Raw genomic sequence first — 25,091 nt, 5'->3', positions numbered from 1 at the left:
ATATTTATGGATGCCGCTTAAATATTTTCGAACTACGAAAGAAAAAGAAATTTTACATTCACACAATGCTTAATATCAATCATTGACAATTTGCCGATGGATGCGAAAATAATAAAAAAAACTATAATTACTCAACTGCTGTTTTTCGTTTGGTTTTACAATTAATGTGAATAAATCAGGCAAAAAACTGGGCTTTTTTATAAGATTATCGGCCAACTGGGCCGGATGACACTTTTTCTTAATTTGAACATTGAATATTCGGACATGCTTCGATAAATCCGGGCAATCTTAAACTTTGAACCGGCGAATGATGGCGAATTGACGATCTTTTTCGTCTTTATATGGCCAAATTAATTTATCGTTACTTTTAAATACTCTAGATTGTTAAATATTTAGCACACAAATTTATTCATTAATAAAAAGTTAGCAGACTGGCGTTTTTATGCAGAGCACTAAGAATCATATGTGTGCACTATGCACAGTATTGATCAAATATGTAGCACATCAAGCACTGACCGTTGATTGTAAGTCAAAAAGTGACATGGAACCAATAGAAGTTTTAGCATTGATCTCTTTCAAAATAAAAAAAAAATAAATTCGTAACAATTATAAAATCATTAACCATTCGTAATACTTTGCCCTGCATTATCTTGACAGAAGCATAAAATGATTCTGATTATCATCCGACAATATTCAGCTAGCAATCTGGACCTGCAGATAACCATCTGCTGTGATAACAAATAAAACTATATCTGTTGCCATTTTGAGCCTACATTTAGCTTCGTCACCAGCGCACGTATCTCAATCGTGCTCACCGGCAAACGTAAACGATCTAAATTATCAAATTTATCACATCTACGATGGACCGTTCTGACTTATGTAAATCCTCAATCCCATCAGTGGGAGCTCAGTTTGTGCAAAGGTTTGAAACATTCGCAGTCTGACCATCGTCATTTCTAGTTGTTTCTGGCAATCGCTCAAAAATAATTACATTCCTCCGCCGTTTTTCCGAGAACGACGCTGAAGTAGACTTATTTTTTGCCACACCACCGTTCTGAAGTTCTTTGTCGCATTTATCACCTTTATGGAGTCTTCTGGAGTCTTTCAACTAAAGCACAACCACCCTCATGGAAGCCACAGAGCCCGAACAAAACCACCTGGTGGGCGCCACTTTTGGTGGGAAGGGAACTCCTAAACCGGAAATAGATAAGCTGCTAAGCGGGAAAAATGGAACCATCCGCGGCCAAGACAAAGCGCGACTCATTAATCCTCACCTGGTGCTGTTGAAGGTGTCGCTGTTCCTGATTTTTGGCGCCACTTCGTCCCTGGTGCCGTATCTGACGGTTCACATGCAAAGTATCGGGCTGACGGTGGGCGAAATTGCGACCGTTTATTTGACGCTGCTGGTTACCACCTGTCTGAGTCCGCCCTTGACCGGATATATTGTGGATCGGTTCGGTCGGTACAAACCGGTGCTTCTAGTAAGCTTGGCACTCAATATGGTGGCTCATCATACGCTAGATTTGGTCCCAAGGAGGCAGCCGTTTCAAATGGTTCCAGTTGGGGTGCAGCTTGAAGTGAAAACCGGCAGCATTGGGGAACTGCTTTTGATGGTAAGAACGTAAGGCAACTAAATTTACATTAATCCGAGGTTCAAAGAACTTAGAAACTGATCCAGACTTATTTGGCTGATTCAGACTAGTTTGTTTTCTCTAGCAGCTTTGGTTTTCGAAATAATTTTGGAAAATAGTTGATAATTCATTCAATTTTGGTCAAATTTGAAGAAGATTTCAAAGATTTTTGAATTAAACATTCCATTTTTTTTATAGTAGTTTAACCCTTTAGGGTCATTCTTCCTTGACAAATTGAACATTCCCGAAGATCGTGAATCATTCTAACTTCTGAAAAAAGTGATAGAAATTTTCTCATTGTTTCATTTTCCCTGGTTCGTCTATGTGATCTTTTATACTCCGTAGAGCTTAAAATTTCCGTTTTCTTTTTTACAATGTTTCATTTTGATAAATTTGTTTTTATTTTACGTCCTATTACTTACAAAATTTTCTTAACTAAAATATAGGGTGGTGAATTGTTGAGTTACTGAGATGTCTAGTTTTAGTTTGCAGAGCCTAAATTTTCTCTAAATCCAATTAGTTTTGAAATACCTATATATTCAAATGCACTGCACAGTAGTACACAACATAAATCGAACTATACTTAATCAATTGCGCCTAGAGTTGAAGTGATAGACATTTGTTTTACAAGGAGTATATTTTGGTATAAAATTAATTGCCGAGGGGTCCACCGGGGTCCAACTTTGTTGTTGTTCAAATAAAGGGTTTGATATCTTCAATAAAGTTGCTTATCTTTTATACATACATTTTGTAGAATATGTTCAAGTTCTATTACATCTGCCTCATAAGATAGAGTAAAATTAGAAAAAAATACCCTGACAAAAACAGTTTTTCTATACTGAAAATTGTAGAATCTTTTTCAAGCTTAATTAGTATAAAATTCAGGAAAAATATTCAGTCAGGCTTCCGCTTTTCCAAATTAACCCCTGCCATCAGATTTTGTACAGCCACCTTGTCCACCTTCTTCGCCGCAGAAAGCCAGTTTGCCTTGAACTGCTGCTCGTCCTTAGAAGTTTTTTTGGTCTTCTTTAGGTTCCGCTTGACAATAGCCCAGTATTTCTCAATTGGGCGGAGCTCTGGCGTGTTGGGAGGGTTCTTGTCCTTGGGAACCAAGCACTTTGTTGGCGGCGTACCACTCCATGGCCTTTTTACCAAATTGGCAAGATGCCAAATCCGGCCAAAACAGTAGGAACAACCGTGTTTTGGTCGGATTTCAAACACTCTTTCACGTAAATTTCTTGGTTGACAGTCCCGGAAGCTATGAAAATGCTGCTTTTCAAGCCACAGGTACAGATGGCTTGCCAAACCAGATATTTCTTCGCGAACTTTGACAGTTTCATGTGCTTGAAAATATCTGCTACCTTTCCTCTTCCTTTTCCGTATAAAACTCCTGTCCCGGAAGCTGTTTGTAGTAGGCTTTTACCAGGCGCGGTCCTATGGGGGGGGGGTGATCTGGGTGATCACCCCCCCCCCCTAAGCGGCAGAAAACCGTTACGAAGTACTCGCTAACGCTGGATTTTGTATAAAAACTAACAACTTTTCCTAGTAGGTGTACTTTCGAAATTTTTCCACTCCGTGGGGGGTTGTTCAATAAAAGAATTTATTAATCGCTTATAATAGCTTAAAACTGGAAAAAAGTCGATCCGTCAAACTAAAATAGCTGTAACTTACAATTCCCTAGACCGAATTTCACCAAATAACTTTTGTTGAAGTACTAACAGCGTTGAATTCGAATTTACTGACCATATACGCTGTCGGCCATAAGTTTAAGATTACCCCCTCAAAAAAGTTAATTTGTTTGGCCATATCTCGGTCATCTTATCTGCATTTCTTTTGATCTCATTCTAAAGTCGATGAGCAAAACCTTGTTCGTATGTTTTCGGCAAAATGTATATGTTAACTTAATATGACTTAAACTTGACTTAAAGTTGGAAAATTTACAAAAAATCGCACTTTATATTTAAACCCGATCAGCTCAGGGTTTTACTAACTTTCTTAATGATCCCACACCGATCCTCCGGTGCATAGGGCCGTGGTAAAAGACCTCCACTGTTGACGATCCGGAGCCAGCGTCTTCACCTGGTCCCAGTCAAGATTCTCGTCGACAGTTCGGATTCCAGCGGCTAGGCTTCGCCGCCACGAGTTTCTGGGTCTGCCTCTTCTTCGATGTCCTTCTGGATTCCAATCTAGCCAATCTTCTGGATCCAATTTTTCCTTCTCTTCCTACCACAGTAGGCAAACAAACAGCACGAAACGATATTGCTTCTTCTTCTTCCTTTTCTTGTTGGGAACGAACCAAACCTACTGAGTTGCTTTAGCGCTGCTCCCCTACACTTAATGTGATCATTGTTTTTCTCTTGCTCTCACCCTGGCGAAGGCTTTCTCTGCTCCTAGATTGGGTGTGCGCCTGGCGTCTTAACAGAGCAGGGCAAGTGTTTCAGAACGAAAAGTTCACTGAGTTGCACTTTTCAAGCCGCTCGGAGAGGAATGGACAACCATGCAGGCCACCAAGCGCGGATGATATTCCGCAGGCAGCGGTTCACAAACACTTGCAGTTTTCGCGTCGTCACCGCATATGTGCACCAAGTTTCGCACCCGTACAGCAATACGGATTTGACGTTTGAGTTGAAGATTCGGATTTTTGTTCGTAGAGAGATCTTTCCTGGTACCACCATCAGGCGTTATCTGGCTACCAAGATGCTGAAAGCACTCCACTTTCTCAACTTGTTGCCCAGCTACCATGAAACTGGAGGGATTTGCTGTGTTGATCTTCATCGACTTGGTCTTTCCGACATTGACTTTGCGACCAGCTGCCTTGGAACTTTTGGTGAGGTCGTCGAGTTTGCTCTGCATGTCCGGTTGTGTTTGGGCGAGCAAAGCAATATCGTCAGCCAGGTCAAGGTCGTTCAGTTGCTCCATTGTAGAAGGATTCCACGGCAATCCTCGATTCGGTGCACAGTCGATCGATCCAGTCAGAATCTCCTCCATTACGATGAGGAAAAGTAGCGGTGATAAGATACATCCTTGTCTCACTCCAGCAGTTACCGGGATTGGTTCGGACAAGACACCATCGTGTAAGACCTTGCACGAAAATGCCTCGTATTGTGCTTCGATGAGATGGACTAGTTTCTCTGGGACCCCTCGTCGCCTTAGAGCCGCCCAGATGTTCTCATGGTTCAGTCGGTCGAATGTTTTTTCGAAATCAACGCAAACCAGCATAAGAGAGTCCTGGGTTGCATTTGAATCTTTTTTTATTAATCTCAAAACACATTTTTAAAATTTTGTGCTAAAAATTTGCATAGTGCATTAAACAGATAAAATAGCTAGTTAAGTTATCGATCAAAAGTTTGTGCTCACCCCTCAGTATGTTGTATCGGCAAAAAGTTTGGGATCTTGCGAAACATGCAGTTTAATTTCGTGCGTATCTCTGTCATCAAACATCGTATTGCTAATGTGATAAGTTATATTTAATGCTCATGAGTTGTTTTCGCTTTTTGGATATTGTTTTTTGTGATAAATGTTTTTTCAGACTAACTTCGTTAAAACTTTAGCTATCATTTGATCAATTTTTTGATAATGTTCACCAAATAGTCGGTATGTTCAATAAATACCTGCAAACTTGTTTCGATCATAACTTTGTTATCTTACAAGTTATTGCAGATCGGGTTGGCTCCATGTTTGATGGATCAACATATCTCGATCCTTTTCAGAAGTAAAAAAGACTTGAGCCTTTAAGTGTTAAATTACCTTTGGGCCCTGATACCACGTGGACAGAAAAATTAGATTTTACCCCCTTCTCCCTTTCCGTGCATAAGTGTGGACATTTGGCCATCTCTACCCCTCTCCCCCAGATGCCCACCTGGGCAGATTCGATTTTTGTTTCCTACACCTAATACTACATTTCCATTTCTTAGTTTAATTTTCATTGCAATATCCGATTTACAAAATGCATCTCAATTTGATATTCTCAAAAGCCCATATTGTTTTCTGAATTGAAGATATTGAAACTGTCTAGACAGTTTAAATTAAAAAGAAACATTTAATTTTCAGAATATATATATTTTTTTTAATAATTTCTTATTTTGGAACGTTTTTGAAAAAAAATGTGCTTTGATTGTATTCGCCTCGACGTAGCAAAAAGTGATCGATTTTGATTTATTGATATAAAAGGATTTTTCATAATTCAAACTATTTTCAGATATTTAGAATTTTAATTTACATACTTTTAGATAAATTTAATTTAGATAAATATAAGGAAAATGGCCAAACACATCAAACTAAAAATGTGTTTTCTCGAAATAAGTTTCTTTTTTTTTCAGTAAATCAGTTATTTATCTTTCCAAGGCTTATTTACTGTGATATTTTACGTTTTTCATTAGCTTTTATGCTTTTATACCCCTTTGGCTGGAAGGGCCTCATTCAATTTGAGCCGTTATCATAATTAAACCATTTGAATAATGATCAATAGTTTTTATAAAAAAAATCAATCATTTAATTTAAAACTTTCAAAATTAAGTTAATCCAGCAAGAAATGGTTACGATAAAGTTGTTCTGAGACCAAAATTATAAAAATAAATTTCAATTATGGGGGTTTATTGGTACCAAATAACAAAAATTACATTGAAAATGAGACACTTAGATTATTGATTGAAACTTGATATCAGTTATGCTTCAAACTCTATACAAAGCACGAAAAAATAGTGTTTTACACCTGCTTTGATTAGTACTTTTGCATTGCAATTCTATAATCATTTTTAAAATATTACTCACAATGGTATTTTTTGCAGAATATTCGGTGATGTAGACGGTACTTTTGAACACATTTTAAGCTTATTAACGATTTTGCATGTTCAGAATATTCGTTTCGCCGAATATTTGAAAAGGGCTAATAGTTGGTATTCGGCCGTTTGCAATGATATCTATTCAATTTTCGAAAAATACTGAAAATACTGCTTCTGAAACTAGAGGTGATGAATAAAATCTGAAATCGAGTTCATAAATTTAATTCCAAAATCAATTTTTAAACATATGCTCCAAAAACTTGCCTATGTTTTAATTTTTACCAGGTGAGATAAAACTATTTCGTAATCCCCGACTATTTTCTCGGAAACAAGACAATCGCTCAAGTTGAACATTTGAAAGACATTTTTCTAATTTTTGACCAACAAGGCTGAATTTCAGGATTCACACCAGTTATATCGCAGATACTGATTTAGCTCATCAACGCAATAATATTTAAAGTTTGAAGTCGAAATCCAGTTTAATTATTAAGGTTAAAAAATCCACTCTGAATCTGAGAGTTTGGTCTTTTCAATTGCAATTGATTATGAATTTTCACTGAAATTTCGAAATAGTTTTAACTTTCAGAAATTGACTCTATATAGAATATGTTTTTTTTAACTCAAACATTATGAAAAAAAAGTTTGAAAATATTGAAAGCATGAAGAAAAAATCGATTTTTTTCATAAATAATTCGTTGCAAATTAGTTACTTTTTCTTTGAATTCAGTACCAACAAAACCCATAACTAGTAAGAGAGCTTGAAACTCAAGAAAAAACAAATGAAAATGAAATTTCAAAAGCTTCATACCTAAGAATATGATTTTGATGATCTTATTTTAGAATTAAATTTATATTCAAAAATTTAAGAATTTGAAAACGAATTATTAATAATTCGATACTTTCGAGCAACGATTCAGAAAAATACTTAAGAAAAATAATTAAATATTCAGTTTTTGATTCAAAGCAATTATAAACAAACAATTTTCTCAAATATTTGTGTTAGAATCGTTGCAAATTGAGAATCATTAAAATTTTTGGTGAGGGTTTTACCTTGATATGAAGATTCCCAGTAAAAATATTGTGGATTACTTGAAGATTTTTTTACATTTTCTTCAAAGACAATGTGTGTTTATTTTTCATTAGTGAAATGACATTAATGTCGGAAAATTCCTTAAAGAATTCTTAAAGTTATATTTTTTAAACTGCCAAATGTAAAATTAAAAAAAATATCTTTTTATCAACACTTCTTTGCAGTGAACTTCTATGATTTGCAGATTGATTTATAAAAAGATATCAAAATAAGTATAATGAGAAAATTTGTTAAAAGTTTTCTCTATTTTTCTTTTATTTCAAGTTTTTGAAATTATAGACCTACTAAATACAAGACTTATTTGTTCATATACCGATATTTCGATAGCAACTTACTACCTTCTTCAGTGAGCGTTTTCGATTGATCCATCGAAAGCGCTCACTGAAGAAGGTAGTAAGTTGCTATCGAAATATCGATATATGACCTTTTCATTTACCGTGGTTGAATTAAAAGGAATCTTTCGATTTCTTTGATTCAGCTTAATCATTCAACCAAGTTGGCTCACAACACAATAAAGTGTATTAGCTTTTCTTCAGCTTTTTTTGGTGGCACTTCGCTTGAAAGAGTTTACACCATAAAGGATCAAGGAGTAACCTTTGATCAGAAACTCTCATTTAATCAGCATATCACGACAAGTTTTTAAGTTAATTTCTCTGTAAGGACTGTTATTAAATGATTAATAAAATAAAAATATTGTTTACCGTAATCCGGGGTAAAATTGATCACTTTTTTCAGTATTTTTCGATTATTTTTTCTGTTCAGGAGAATCTGGCATGTTCTATATTTTTAAAACCAGTATTACCAGGTACTTCTATGAACGTAAAACATGGTTGCAGAAAATTATTAGGCTACTTTCAATTTGATTTAAAAATCGTTTTCGTCTCTGTTCAGAATTTGATGCTTTGGGTGACATTGATCAGTCTCTATTATGACGGTTTTAACGAGATTTTTTGATCATAATGGATTTTCAAAACCTTCATAATATTTACAAATGCTAGTTTATAAATTTACTCTTGATTTTTAACGTTTTATTTTAAAAATATTTAAAATCGAAAAATTAACCAGATACTGCCTACATTTAGGGATAAAAATAATTATAATTATTCATAATTGCTTAATAGTTTGAGCTTAAAAATACAAATAAAATTTCACTTTCACACATTCCCCTAGCCCCTCCCACTATTTCCATTTTCATTTTTTCTTCAAAGTTAGCGACTTGATAGGGTTCCTATCCATTTGTCCAATACGGGCTTACTCTTGGAAAATGTCCTTATTTTTTAAATATCTTAAATTTCCATTTCTAATCGTAATGGATGAGATTCTGATTGGATCGATTGACTGTGCACCGAACCGAGGATTGCCGTGGAATCCTTCAACAATGGAGCAATTGAACGACCTTGACCTGGCTGACGATATTGTTTTGCTCGCCCAAACACAACCAGATATGCAGAGCAAACTCGACGACCTCACCGAAAGTTCCAAGGCAGCAGGTCTCAAAGTCAATGTCGGAAAGACCAAGTCGATGGAGATCAACACAGGAAATCCCTCCAATTTCATGGTAGCTGGGCAACAAGTTGAGAAAGTGGAGTGCTTTCAGTATCTTGGTAGCCAGATAACGCCTGATGGTGGTACCAGGAAAGACATCGAAGCCCGGATCAGAAAGGCCCGATTTGCGTTTGCGAGTCTCCGAAACATCTGGCGGTCACGCCAGATTTCTCTACGAACAAAAATCCGAATCTTCAACTCAAACGTCAAATCCGTATTGCTGTACGGGTGCGAAACTTGGTGCACATATGCGGTAACGACGCGAAAACTGCAAGTATTTGTGTCTACGACCGCAATAGACCCTAGTGACACCACTGATAGCCGGCAACGAAACAAACCAAAAACCTACAACCAGCTGATCTTGGTTCGAGCCGGTGTTTTCCAGACGACTAGCGAGCGACGACCTACGGTCTAAAAATAGCCAGCACCAACCAGGTTTTTTCTACCCGTGATCACCAGCCAACAGCAATCATCACAACCGATCACAACCAGCCTGTATTGTTTTCGACGATCGCTCGAGCTGGTGTTTTCAACACGGACCGGTCTGAGCGAGCAGCTACCTACGTTCTACCACACAATAGACGGCAGAAGACCGATTGTTTTTTCATCCCATGTTTGGTACCCGAGTTGCTGATCGATGACACCGGCCGGCAATCATCACGCAGTATTGGTTGAGATGATCATCACCAGCCGGTATTGTTTCTAGCGACTACAGCAAGATCGTGAGCGAGAGTATTGCAGCCGGGAAAAAACATCGCAGAATGAGGAGGCAGAAGGCAAAACTCACCACTCGAACCAGTCGAGTTGAGCCAGCCAACTACTCCGGATCGGATTATAAATTTTATAAGTGTTACTCGTTAGGATAAGCTATAATACATGTTAAGTTAAGTTCAAATCTAGTTTTGCTTATTAAACCTTTAGTAACCTTAAGTAATAAATTGTGTTTGTTATACGGAATAAAATTGTGCGTAGTTTTTAACAATATTGTGCGCGTGTTTGAACATTTAATCCGAGAAGCTTGCCTCGCAAGGCCTTGCACGGGAGCAAGGCAAGACTGATAGTCTTTCTGGGATTGGTTCGGTGTTGGAGTGCCGTCGCTATAAAACAGGATTATAAGGAACCACTTCGAAGGAACCAAGGTACGGCCCCAACAATTTGTAAACCGCTGCCCGCGGAATATCATCCGCGCTTGGTGGCCTGGCAACTGGATCTCGAATGAGGAACTACATCGCCGGTGTCATCAAAAGGCGCTAGAAATCGAGATTCGGGAACGTAAGTGGAGATGGATTGGGCACAAGCTGTGAAGAGATGAAAACGAGATTTGCAGAGAGGCGCTAGATTGGAATCCAGAAGGTCATCGAAGAAGAGGCAGACCCAGAAACTCGTGGCGGCGAAGCCTAGCCGCTGAAATCCGAACTGTCGACGAGAATCTTGACTGGGACCAGGTGAAGACGCTGGCTCCGGATCGTCAACAGTGGAGGTCTTTTACCACGGCCCTATGTACCGGAGGATCGGCGCGGGATCATTAAGTAAGTTAAGTAAGTAAGTTAAATTTATCATTAAATGACTATTAAAATAGCACTATAACTGTTCATATACAAAGAAAAAACGTTGGTCTTTCACATTTAACAACCTGTTTGCTTCTAAATGCTTTTTGGAATCATCATGAGAGCTGTTTGTTTGCGAGCCTTGAAAAAATAGATATTTTAAGATTTTAAAATTAGATTTTTTACTAACAGAAAATAATTTCAAAAACAAACCAAATTTTGCCTATTTGACACTCCATTAATAGGCTTTCAAACGTAGAAAATAGTTTTCAAGAATTCAAAATATAGACTGAGTTATTGATGATAATGTGGAAAAGTTTATTGTTGGTCGAATTTACCCCGGTGATCAAAGTTACCCCGTTTTACGGTAATTAATATTCGGCCTACTCGGCATATTCGGCCGAATACTTAGCTCAACTATTCGGTGGGTTGAATATTCGGCTTAACGGATTTTAAACGGTATTCGGCCAACCGAGTATTCGGTACATCTCTAGTTTCATTTTTCATTTTCGATATTATTTTAGCCAGAAATTCATAGACTGATTGGTGGAGTGAAAACATATTGTCCCCATGATCCTTCCAAGATTCTATACAACTCGCATATTTCAGTTCAAGTTAAATATATTGTACCTCGCGTAACTTTTGATTCAACTCATTAAGTTATTCAAAAATTATCATGGAAATTGCCATTAAAACACCGTTAAAGAAGAAGAATACGCTCAGATTGATGTGATAAATTAAGAAAATATTGTGAGTATTTAGAATCTCAATATTGACTTTTCATTCTATGATGGCGATGATACATTTTCAAAAAAGCAATTTCTTCGCCAAATGTGGATCCAACAATCGCTATGATAAAAAGCAATGAGATAATTCCAATGCCTCGGCGTAGAATGGTTTTGAAACTAAATCACTCGAGCAGAGCAAAGCCGTTTGCCAAAAAAGAAACAATCCTAGTTTTGGATTTTGTGTGGTCAAATCTCAAGCGTAAATTTAATAATTTGTTTAAAAACAATTTTTTCTTTAGTTGACATAACATTCACTTTAACACGAGAGCAAAATTATTGGTCACTTATTTATTTTCAATCTTAATGTGATCACGACAAAAATTTGAACGGATAATCGAGTCAAAATACACGGATAATCATATCACGGATAATCGAGGCACCGGATAATCGAGTCCGCTCTGTATCATAAAATGTGTTATTAAAAGGAAGAAATTAAACATTCAGCCTAACGGATATTTGGGTGATATTTGGCACGAATACTGATACGAATACGGATAAACTGTAGGATAATTTCTTCGGTTCAAGTGGTTAAACGTTGTGAAGCTATTTTCAAGAATGCTTTAAAAATTTAAATCCTGCAAAGTGGAATCATTTGAATTCGAACATGATTTAGCCGGAAGTTATATTTCTGTGATGAATGCTCCTCAGAATCAGATTTAACTAATAAGTATTAATCCTAATGTTTTGTATGTCAACAGGAAGCTCCGTGTGATATACAAATATGCCCATCATTGGACCGTCTTCAGACCAACTTAGAGAGCTGCGTCAGTGTCAACGATGTCAAGATGGCATTGCAAATCAAAATTCTGTCACCCAACGAATCGTGTGCAGGAATCCCCTCAATTCCGATTTGTATCACTCCGGAAAGCAATCTCACAAATTGGACCAAACTTGTAAAATGTCCTAACAGAAGTGAAAACGATAAAACATTCTGGTACTACTTGATGGTGCGATTCGTAGCTACCACAATGCTTTCCGCCAGTTTAACCCTAACGGATCCGGTAGCTCTCACCATGATCGAGCAGCACGGTGGAGACTTTGGGCGGGAAAAACTATTTTCCAGCGTTGGTATGGCAATTTTCACGCCTCTCACGGGACTTCTGATCGATTACTATTCGGTGGATCACTTCAACACAAACTACGAACCAGCTTTCATAACGTATGATTTCTTACTGGGTTTATCACTCATATCCGTTGCATTCCTTCCGGTCGGTAAAAAGCTGCCTTCGGAAAGCATTCTGAAGCACTTGCTTCAAATTCTGCAGCTTCCACACGTTATAGCATTCGTGTTCTTCCTGTTTTTCCTGGGTAGCTTCTGGGGTTTCATCGAGAGCTACCTGTTTGTGATCATGAAGGAAATGGGTTCCCCAAATTATCTCCTGGGGCTAACCTACACCGTGGGAACCGTTGCCAGCATTCCGATGATGTACCTCACGGGCCCGATCACCAGAAAGGCAGGACATGTAAACTTATTGGTGCTGGCGTTTTTCGCCCATGCTTTAAGGATTTTGGGATATTCTTTCATCCAGTAAGTAAAGGTTGATCATAGCATAATTTAAACTTCTTATTTATATTACTTCTAATTTTCAGCAATCCTTTTTGGTGTTTTCCGATCGAACTGAACGAAGCTATTTCCTGTTACTTTATGTGGGTGGTGGCCACAACTTATTGTGCTGTGCTGGCACCTAACAGCTTAGTAGCCACTCTAATCGGCGTCGCAGGAATGGTTCATTTCTGTTTGGGAAAAGGTGTTGGGTCGGTCTTCGGAGGATTTATGATCGTTCAGTATGGGACGAGAATGGCATTCCGTTACACGGGATATATTGCCGTTGGATGTGGCTTAGCGTACAAAGCATTACATCTACTTTGGTTGAAAAAATATGATAATCATCAAGCAATTGAGAAAGTCGAACATGAATTAAAGAGTGTGTCCTCATGAATGAAATATAAGTTTCTCTAATTTAAATACATTTGAAAACAATTGTGATGTAGGAAACTATAGCAAGAAATTAAATTGACTTTGAACATACATTATTTTTTTTTAACTGAACAAGAATCCAAATGATTCCAATTCACCGAAATTTCAGCTTTGATGTATGCTTAACATCAGTTTCAACCATTTTCAATTAAATTTTACGAAAATAGGGTAGAAGCACTAGTTATTTAACAGGTATCAGATATTGAACATTAGCAAAACATAAACCAATGAAAAATTAAACAAAAACCGCCGTGCCACTGTTGAAAAACTTTCTACCTTGGTTTGAATTTTTATCAAAATTTCGGACTCTAAGAGCTTTAATCTGCAAAACTTTAATATTTGTTCAAATTTTTACATGATTTTTTACTGGATGAAGAAAACAGCCATTTTTTGATTGGGATAAAAATTGGATTAAAAACAAATAAAACTCTATAATAATATCATGACTGTTTTCCAATAAGTCTTCTTTGATAATTTCTAGCAGGCTGGCAGCCTTCATTAACTATTTTTTTTAAATTTCTAAATTAAATTGTTCAATCATTGGATTACCGAAAACGCCAATGTTTCAATTATGCTATACCTGTTTCATAAAGAAATGCATGTACCAGTTATTGACCAGACATCGGTTGGGTGCTTGGAAATTAAAAAAAAAAACTGTTTCTTGGTTGCTAGCTCAACCCAAATTGCCCTTGCAAAGTATTCTATTGAAAGAAATACCCCTAAATGTATACAACGATTTCCCATTTTTACCTGTTCAATAACTGAAACACTAACTGTTCAATATTTGAATCATCGTGTTCAACTATTGGAACAAAAACAATTTCGAATTAAAAGGCTTAAATGATGGCTTTAAAACATTTTTCCGTTAAAAAATCATATCGATTCGAGGCTGTGGAACAAGCTTAAGCATCACTATCAAAATTTCATCTTACAACCATTCGTTATTTTTTGTGCGCCAAAAGTTCAATGAATCCCAAAGATTTTTTCAATATAAAGTGCTCTAAATATGTACGTACACGAACTACTCTTTCAGGGTTTATCCGATTTTCATGTAATTTTTTTTTATCTGTCCGTTTTTGCGCTGAGCAGAACACGACGATTTTTGAAAATGTTTTTGTGAAATTTGACAATTAATTTGCAATTTGCAATATGACGTAAGGAGCATGTTTCCGATTATTGGCACTTTTGTTTCAGAATCATTACAAATTAATCATAAAAATCATGAACGGTTTCTGCATGCATAAAATGCGATTCAAAATCTGCTAATGGGTTAAAAAAAAGATTCAAGTTATTTTCTTTAGGATTTTTATTGAGTAGTTCCTGAATTTAGCCAAAATTTGCTTGGTACTGCATAGATTTTGGACTTCAAATGTTGAAATCAAAAGCCCGGATATTTTAAGGGTTTTAGATCAAATATCCTGGATTTGCCTGGCCTGAATTCGTGCGGAAAAAATTCTGATAACCTCAATTTACTTCTTTATTTTGTTTTGTTAATTAAGACATATTAAAAAATGTCATATTACTCAAGGGAAATTATATTCTACGATATGAATGCAAAAGTTTTGACGTATCCAAAACAACTAAACAGATAACAATAAATACAATGAAATATTCCATTATAAAATCTTCTTTTCATATTTATGGTAAACGAAAAAAATATATTGAGTTAGTTTGAGAATAAAATGATACGCAGCTTTATGATTCCATGAGAAATTCATCTATATAGCATTTTCCAGGATGCCTACATGTTTTGGCCATGTTGATGTAAGAAGAAGAAGATGATGATGAGAAATTCATCTATGTAAAAAATCAGTTGGAAAATTAGAATATGTTTGATGATGCCCTCTTCTTCCTTTCATGCTTAGATGCATAACTTTGTTAACTTTATAGAACTTGAACTCATAATTTGATCCAACAATCAGCATCAGAAGTCAGAAACAAATATTTGATTCAATAACATCTTAGAGCATTAGCAGCTAGGAAAATAATAATTATTAATATTAATTTTAGTCTCGAGTATTCAAAATATAATTCAAGATTTTGAGAAGAATGACAGCTTGCTGATAAATTTCTTGAAAAAAAATCCAAAAACCAAAACAAAGAATGATTTTTTTTTAATTCAGCGAAGCAGTTTTAGAATTTCATTTCTGATTTTGAACTCAAGATCACAATGTAAAAAATTTCAATAGCATTTGGTTTATAGTTGCTGTGAGTAAAAACATATATTTAATGTCACATATATTAAATGTGTAATTTTCAACGTTCAGTGCTTAAGCATTCATATCTTGATTTAAACATGATAAAAATAAAATTGTAATATTAGGTTGATCATAGAAATGAGAGATTATCAAATGCTGAGTACACATCAAATGCAAAATAGATAACGAAAATACAGAATGGAATATGTAAATTCGCTCAAAACAATGTATGGAGCATAAAATTCGTGAAATTTCATACCATGAGAAGTGTTGATAAAGAAACACTGCTAATAGTGATGTGCCATGTCTGCCATTTTAGTATACGATGAAAAACACTGCTAACATGATTTTTGCGAAAATAGAAAGACAATTGATTGAAATTGCTTAAAATGACTGTAGAGATGAGGTGAAAGATATACGGTAAAAAAATTAGTAAAAAAAAATTGTAGCATTCGGCAACACTGGAGATAAATTTTTTTTTTGTTATTTTGGAAACACCAGCCAAAACAAACAAAACAAAGTTAGTAAAGCTTAGTTCTTTTAGAAATGGGACACTTTCATTTGCTAATAGCTCGTTAACTAGATATTGGATATTAAAAATTTTGACAGCATTTTGTTGCCTATAAAAAGTACTATTCGACCTATTTTTTTCAAAATTTAAAATTTACGCGTTTTTGAGATATGTACGATGCAAGAGAAAAAGAAAAAAATAATTTTGCACAGTTTCCTTGAAAATTCGTCATTATCAAATTGATAGCTGACAAAACCGTTGATTATTCAAAGAATTACTGAGTTTTTGTGGTGAATAAATATGCAAACACTGTCAATAATGTCCCGAAAGTTCAAATCAAGCATTGGAGTGAAGCACATGATCGGCAACTACGGTTAAAGGTCATCAAGGAAGCCAAGTCTCATACCAGCATTTTTATTTTTCAATAAACGAAAAACTAAGGGTAGATCGCTGAAATGTCCAAAACAATTTTCTCCGATAAGCTGAAAGTGTTGCCTAGCGATTACTCATTGAAATCCAACCTCAAACAACCATTTTTTGATAGTTCCAAATCTCTTAAGCTGTAAAACCGATACCGAAAAAAAACTTTCAAAAATGTGCTCAAAAATACTCAAATTTGTTCATTTCGAAACAACTGTTTCCACTAAAATGCTTCCAGTTTTTTTTTTTCAAAGAGAAGTATTGGACCGAAAAGTATCAGAAATTGAAGAAAGAGGGTGAAGCCACCTAAAATATAGATTTTATGAAGTATAAGTTGAAGAAACTGATCAATACCATGACTGAAAAAAGTGTGCGCCGGCCAATGGGAGATACCAAGAATAAAGTAGAAATTTTTTAAACAAAAAACGGTAAATATTTTTTTTCAAATTTTTTCATGAAATATCATAACATTACCTTCATTTTCTTCATAGAAAGTATTTCGTTCAAACGAATGGTTTTTGAGATACACGCATTTGTAACTGTCCCATTTCTAAAAGAACTAAGCTTTAATTGATCATTGATCTATTCTTGTGAGCGACAGACGTCTAAGTGAGTCTCTGAATTGCGATTCGTTGAATCCAAGGCGCAGAAAGAGAAGCAAATTTCCGAATTAACATTTTAGTACCACACTGACGTTTTGGTACCAAAAATGCCATTGAAATCGAATGGGAACTGACGTTTTGGTTCCAAAAAGTCGGTACGGTCCATTTGTATGCGATTTGACAGTTGCTTCAGTCCTTTGGTTGAATCACGACAATGACGACACGTGTCAATTCAATTCTTTGGGTACTTATCTTGAGGTTATCATTACTACCATTAACATTTCTTTGAATAAAATTGGGAGACGAAAAGGGTAAAAACGAGGAATTGGAATAAACAAAAAAAATACGAGAAAGTCCCTAATAGGTTTAATCTGCAATGGAGAGAGAATTCTTTGCATTTGGAATGGTAATGATCAAAATTCCACAACTGCTTAACAAATTGCAACAATTAGCACATTTTCACTCTCTCTGAGCACTGGTTTCTCTCATTTTTAATCAAACCTTCTAATTCTCTCTAACCTGGGAGAGGAAGACTGAAATACGCTGTATCGTTTTCTGTATCGTATTTTTTACTTTTCGGCAAAAAGCCAGCCATTGTTGAATAGATTTGTAATCGTTCAAGTTTTAACTTTAGATGAACAGTTTCGTGTAGCGAGTCATGACAGTTGTTTAGGTACTAAATTCAAGTGTTCTGAGTTAATTGCTGCAGATTCAAAAATATAAACATCGAAATTGAATACGCCAGCTAGACTATCCAATACCAGTCTGTCAGCTCTGTCGTAAATATAAACTTTGAACTTTGTCTGTGTTTGAACTATATAAAAATGTTGTTCGGTTCATGGGATCTACCCAAAATCTAAATCTGTTATATAAGCTATTTTAGAACAACCATTAATCAAACAATTTAATTTATCAGCTTCAAAAACTTCAACGAAATTTGAGCGACTCAATACTCCTGATCATGCAAGAATTTTCCAGAGCAAAAAAACCCTAATTAAATCATTGTTTTATGCAAAACAAGTGCTTTTCAGAATCAAAAAAGGTTTATTGAAAATCACTTATAAGAAAGTAAAAATTTAAACCTTCGCACTGGTCGGTAGATTGATGAGAGAAATTTGACGTTTGAAAGTTTTTTTTTCCATTTTATATTCAATCTTCCTCCCCCAGTCTCTAACAAATTGCAACAAATTACCACAAATTCAATCATTGGCTTCAAAATTTGTTTGATCATTGACGATGATTCTCCGTTTATCTCAGTCCCCTGGGTTTAATTGCTATAAAATATTTGCGAAGCGAAAAACAACGCACTGATCCACGTTCAAGATGATGTTGTGAAGGTCCTCTTAACATAATAACACAGAAATATAACGAATATAGTTCAAAAACTGTCTCAATCCACCCCAATTCAGTTTCATGAACAAAGATAATTAATGACCTTCATTCTGCTTATCTACATGTACATTATTTTTTCGAAGTTCAAAGGCTCAACAAAGTTTTCCGGGTCAGCTAGTTTATTATAAAATACTTTTTTTAACCACTGTAAAAGAATTTAACAGAAAAATTGTTCTAACGTATGAACAACAGATGTCCACTCATGTGTGTAAAGTTTTCAGACTCCTATCTATTAGAATATGGGAAAAAAACAGTGTTCTCCTTAGTATGCGCCTTTAACCCGCCTCTTCGCTACGGATTTTCTAGACACTGTAATAGGGGGAAGTGTTCCCAAATGTGCATATTGGGTACCGCTGTAAGCATTGTATGAAAATTTCAAATTTTTACATTTATACATAACTTTATTTGTTTATTGCCACAAAAAGAAATACAAATTTTGGATGCGATTCATCCAGTTCTGAGTTTTGTATGGAAATTTGTATGGGATATCAAAATTTTTCAATCAAAAATCGCCAGAGATGTACTGAAAGTTCTAAAAAATATATCTTTGGATTTTATATAATTTTTTATGCTTGCTGTACATTTTATGTAAACAAACCTTAAACCTAACTTTTACCCCAGAAATGATATTCAATGTTATGCAACAAAATTCATTAATCAATCAACCAAACGAAATGTTAAACGAAGAACGAATAAAAGATTGTTCAAGCTAAAAAGTTGATTATCCCATAGATTATTCAAGCTTTTGATTAAATCTTTCTGTATCGGATATGTTTTAGAGTAAAAATAATGCATTAGCACGGTTAATCTTTGCAAAACGTTTTATTGAACTAACCCAGGGGCGATCAAGATACGAATATATGTATAGGAAAGGTAAAGTAAAAATTAATTATAATAATAAAATATAACAAAACACTTACAATATGATAAGGGCCCGTTCACTTATTACGTAAGCACGATTTTGGAAATTTCCAACCCTCCCTCCCCTCCTGGAAAGAAAAAGTAAGATTTTTCAAAACCCCCCTCCCCTCTAGTAAGATCTTACGTTTTTTATTCTTTGAGAAATTGACACTTTTTTTAGGTTTTATTTTCGACACTTTACCAGCATTATGACATTCGTGTCAGAGAAATTGACACGTTTTTTCAAAAATACTTGAAAATATTAAAAATGTGACATACAAACTTCAAAGTAAAGCACTTTTTGAGTTAAATTAAAAAAACTGTATTTGAAAAGAACAATCTATACAAAACAACAGATGAAATGTCGTAAACGATTGAAGAAAACATTATTCAAGACATGTATGGGGTAACAATAGATTTCAATAAATTTCCACAATCGAATAAACGATATTAAATCTAAATTCCGATTTCAAAAAGAGAGATCAGGTTAGCACAATGTACCATAAAAAATTGTTATGTTTTTTACCTGAAAATCATAAAACTACTACTACTAGAATTGGGTCAAAAATGTTTAACGACAATCACTTTGTCAACTAACCTAAAAGCTCTGACTCATTCAGCGGTAAGCGATAAAGTTTTAGGATTTTTTTGGTAAATCTATTCTTTAATTTAGAGTTGGTAGTGTCTAGATATCACGGAAAAAACTGTTTAGAAATTCAATATTTAAAGCGCCTTATATAGATTTTTAAAGATTTTTTCTGAATGAAGTCATTATCAAACATGATGGATTCAAATCGTGGTGTCAAAACGCGCCGTTTTCCTTGTTGTTTCTATAGATTTCTCAATTGAAAAGATTGTTATGATGAAAAGCGAAAAGCGACGATCTTTTTTAAAAATGTTTTCAAATGCCATTAAAATATTATAACTTTTTAAAAAATGTTATTTAGGGTTTTTGGTTTAAATTGATTCTCAATAAATTTTATAGATCCTGCAATTTTTTTTATTAATTCAAAGACATTAAAAGATAAATAACTTACTTACTACTTAATGATCCCGCACCGATCCACCGGTGCATAGGGCCGTAGTAAAAGACCTCCACTGTTGACGATCCGGTGCCAGCGTCTTCACCTGGTCCCAGTCAAGATTCTCGTCGACAGTTCGGATTTCAGCGGCTAGGCTTCGCCGCCACGAGTTTCTGGGTCTGCCTCTCCTTCGATGACCTTCTGGATTCCAATCTAGAGCCTCTCTGCAAATCTCATTTTCATCTTTCCGCAGCGTGTGCCCAATCCATCTCCACTTACGTTCCCGAATCTCGATTTCTAGCGTCCTTTGATGACACCGGCGATGTAGTTCCTCATTTGAGATCCAGTTGCCAGGCCACCAAGCGCGGATGATGTTCCGCAGGCAGCGGTTTACAAATACTTGCAGTTTTCTCGTCGTTACCGCATATGTGCACCAAGTTTCACACCCGTACAGCAATACGGATTTGACGTTTGAGTTGAAGATTCGGATTTTCGTTCCTAGAGAGATCTGGCGTGACCACCAGATGTTTCGGAGACTCGCAAACGCAAATCGGGCCTTTCTGATCCGGGTTTCGATGTCTTTCCTGGTACCACCATCAGGCGTTATCTGGCTACCAAGATACTGGAAGCACTCCACTGTCTTAACCTGTTGCCCAGCTACCATGACACTTGAGGGATTTCCTGTGTTGATCTCCATCGACTTGGTCTTTCCGACATTAACTTTGAGACCTGCTGCCTTGGAACTTTCGGTGAGGTCGTCGAGTTTGCTCTGCATATCCGGTTGTGTTTGGGCGAGCAAAACAATATCGTCAGCCAGGTCAAGGTCGTTCAGTTGCTCCATTGTTGAAGGATTCCACGGCAATCCTCGGTTCGGTGCACAGTCGATCGATCCAGTCAGAATATCATCCATTACGATGAGAAAAAATTGCGGTGATAAGATACATCCTTGTCTCACTCCAGCAGTTACCGGGATTGGTTCGGACAAGACACCATCGTGCCAGACCTTGCACGAAAATGCCTCGTATTGTGCTTCGATAAGATGGACTAGTTTCTTGGGACCCCTCGTAACCTTAGAGCCGCCCAGATGTTTTCATGGTTAGGTCGGTCGAATGCTTTTTCGAAATCAACGAAAACCAGCAGAAGAGAGTCCTGGAATTCGTTGATTTGTTCCAGTATTATTCGTAGCGTTGTGATGTCCACACATGATCGCCCGGATCGGAATCCAGCTTGTTGCCGTCGGAGTGTAGCGTCGATTTTCTCCTGGATCCTGTTCAGGATCACTTTGCAAAGTACTTTGAGGGTTGTACAGATCAACGTTATGCCTTGCCAGTCACCGCACTCTGTCAGGTCTTCTTTCTTCGCGATCTTTACGAGGATACCCTGCATACAGTCGGCCGGGAATGTTGCAGTATCCCAGATGTCAGCGAAAAGACGGTGCAACATTTGTACTGACAGGCCAGGGTCGGCTTTCAGCATTTCAGCAGGGATGCAATCGATCCCCGGTGCTTTGTTGGATTTCATGTTTTTGATTGCCGCTTCTATTTCAGCCAGCGAAGGCGCTTCCGAGTTGACGCCATTTATGCGACTTACTGTTGGCGCTTCGAGCTGCGGATTCTGTTGGCCATCGCTATTCGTGACTCAGGAAAGTTGTTCGAAGTGCTCAGTCCATCGTTTGAGCTGATATGTTCGATCGGTCAATAACTGACCTGCTCGGTCTTTCAGCGGCATTCTTTCATTAGTCCTTGCACCACTGAGGCGGCGAGAAATGTCATAAAGTAATCGGATATCTCTATTGGCGGCGGCTCTTTCTCCCTCTTCGGCTAGGGAGTTTGTCCAGGCTCTCTTGTCTCGTCTACAAGCTCGTTTAACTGCCTTTTCCAGCTCCGCATATCGTAAGCGGGCGACTGCTTTGGCTGACCCGGACATGCCTGCTCAATTCCGACTTTCGCCTTTCTCCGATCATCGACCATCCTCCAAGTTTCATCCGACATCCATTCACTTCTTCTTCCACACAGTTTACCGAGAGTACCATGGCTCGTCGTGATAAAGGCATTCTTGATTCCACACCACTGTTCTTCGACTGTTCCGTCTGTCGGCAATTCCGAGGCTCGGGATTCTAGCTGTTCAACGTATGCCCTTTTCATCTCTGGATTCTCCAACCGGCGGACGTCGTATCGACACCCGACTTTCTCCTCGCGCCGTTGGACACGCGCAACTCTTAGTCGTATCTCGCCAAGGACAAGGTGATGGTCAGATGCAATGTCTGCGCTTCGTTTGTTGCGGACATCAAGAAGGCTCCTTCTCCATTTTCGGCTGATGCAAATGTGGTCAATTTGATTTTCTGTTCGGCCATCTCGGAATACCCAAGTGACCTTATGTGCTGGTCGATGGGGGAAGAGCGATCCAGCGATCACCATGTTGTTGTTGCCACAAAATTCTACAAACAGCTCTCCGTTTTCACTCATCTGTCCTAGACCATGGCGCCCCATGATGCGCTCAATGTCCTGATTGTCGGAGCCAATCTTTGCGTTGAAGTCGCCCAAATGGATTTGAATGCCACCCTTCGGAATTTTCTCTACCACGCTGTTCAATTGACTGTAAAACTGCACTTTCTCCTGCAAATCGGCAACGTCAGTTGGCGCATAACACTGGACCATTGTAAGGTTTCTAACCCCTGTTCTAAATCTGGCTACGATTATTCTTTCGTTTATCGGTTCCCATTTTATGAGGGCCGCGTAGGCCTGCGGGCTTAACAGGAAACCAACTCCTCGTTCCCGAGTAGCATGTTCTCCTCGTATGCCAGAGTAAAGCAGGACTTGCCGGATTGTGTCTTGTGTTCTCCAATATTAGGCCAACGGACTTCGCTCAGTCCCAGAATTTCAAGTTTGAGGCGGCTAGCCTCTCTAGCAAGTTGTTCCAGTTTGCCTTGTTGGGAAAGGGTTAAAACGTTCCAAGTTCCAATTCGTGTCCGTGTTTTCATGCTAAAAGTCGTCGCCAAAGTTCCAAGTTGGTCATTTCTTTCGGATTCCGTAACAATTTCTGAATCGGGAGCAGTAGGTTGTTAGCCTAAAGTCCCTATCCCGCGATGGGGCTGCCATCTTGGACTTAGCTGGCGGGAGCCGCATTTCGTAAATTCAGCCGCTCGCTGCGAGATAGACGCTGTTTGAGCTGCCCCTGACCTGGAGAACAGACGCTCATAAAGAAGAACATAAAAATTAACCAACGAATATATAGTGAGTAAAATAAAACCTGAGTAATATGGTTTCGTATGGCTGTGGCTGTGATGAATTTTTAATGTAATATTTCTTACGTAAGATTTTTGGAAACCCCCCCCCCCATGCCCCCCAAGTAAGATATCGTAAGCAAATGTGAAAACCCCCCACCCCCCGTATGTGCTTACGTAATTAGTGAACAGCCCCTAAGCATCCAAATAAATTAAAATTATTCATTTTATTATTCGTATCTTCGACTAGTGTACAACATCCCTGAATAATATCTAAAAGGAACTTTTGATTTATTTTTCCAGCATACCTTACATTATTTTTTTTCTCAATTTGTTATTTTTCTATTTAGTTTAACTTACTTGATAAGTTTTATGACCAATAAACTGCAAGAATGGTTTCCGCAATTGGAAGTTCAATTTATACTGTATGTATGTATGTTGGTAATCCACCATGGGTGCACGGATTCACCGCAGTTTTACCAAAGTAAGAACACAACTGCATTTTTCGTATTTAGAATTAGGCGTATCACTAATGCAGAATTTTCCACACCCGGCACCATGGCTTCGTGTTATATGTTGTGGATGTATGTACTTCGTGTCAATGTTGGTATTTATTTTGGAGGAATTTTTCAATCACCTACACGACCATTCAAAATTTTACAAAAATTGTAATTTACAATTTTCATAAATTTTCATCAGGTATTCCGGCATCCGTGTATATACCTGGATAGTTTGCAGGTGATTGATCATTCTAATTTAGTTATATGACAAAATTAAAATTTCAAATACACTAGACATCTTACCTCGCTGCCGAAACTCTACTTACCTTATCTTCCCTTGCCTTACCTCACTTTTTTTCTTTTTGGGGTACTTTTTTCTATATTCAATGCAAACGTAGCACAAGTCGTTTTTTCCCCCGCTGATCAAGCCTTTAAAATCACGATTCCAATATGCCACCTTCAATCTTTTTCCACATTTGAAAATTTTCCTCTCTCTACCTTAATACAAACCAATATGGATTTTTCACCACACTTCCTATCCTTGCACGCAATCGCAAGTTCAATTTATACTATGTTTTATTTGTGTTTAATTTTTCACAGTTGATTATATGTTAAAGAGTTAAACAATCCAGATTAAACAATTAAATAATGAAAACCTTAGACCATTAGAGATTGCAAGCAGCAGAGCTCTAACCAGTTGTATTAAAGTCAAAGTACAGACATTTTACATTATTCCAATAGTTCCCGGGAATTCCCAGAAAATTGCATGGCAGATTCCTATTCCCGGGAACGAAAAAATTGCCGGGAAATGGACACTCTATTTAAAACCAAACTGAGTTTAAGATATGTTTTAGAGCAAAAAATCATTTTCGAGGCTTCAAAAAAATTATTGAATAAAATCAAACCTTTTCCTTACACATTCTTCAGTAAGTAAAATAAACTTATAGTGAAATCTTTCCAAAT

The 25,091-nt window shown here is 36.9% G+C and overlaps 1 protein-coding gene across 1 annotated transcript; it reads left to right on the top strand.

Moving 5' to 3' along the window:
- Window positions 1-912: 912 nt before the first annotated feature.
- LOC129748359 (uncharacterized) lies at window positions 913-13,785 on the top strand. The gene is made up of 3 exons (XM_055742959.1): window positions 913-1,613; window positions 12,081-12,910; window positions 12,973-13,785. Exons 1-3 carry the CDS (start codon window positions 1,128-1,130, stop codon window positions 13,319-13,321), a joined length of 1,665 nt encoding a protein of 554 aa, XP_055598934.1. The 5' UTR covers window positions 913-1,127; the 3' UTR covers window positions 13,322-13,785.
- The last annotated feature ends 11,306 nt before the right edge of the window (window positions 13,786-25,091 follow it).

Source organism: Uranotaenia lowii, chromosome 2 (assembly GCF_029784155.1).
Source record: "Uranotaenia lowii strain MFRU-FL chromosome 2, ASM2978415v1, whole genome shotgun sequence".
Lineage (NCBI taxonomy): Eukaryota > Metazoa > Arthropoda > Insecta > Diptera > Culicidae > Uranotaenia > Uranotaenia lowii.
Note: the sequence above shows the minus strand (reverse complement) of the source record. Positions and strands in the feature narration are given on the sequence as shown.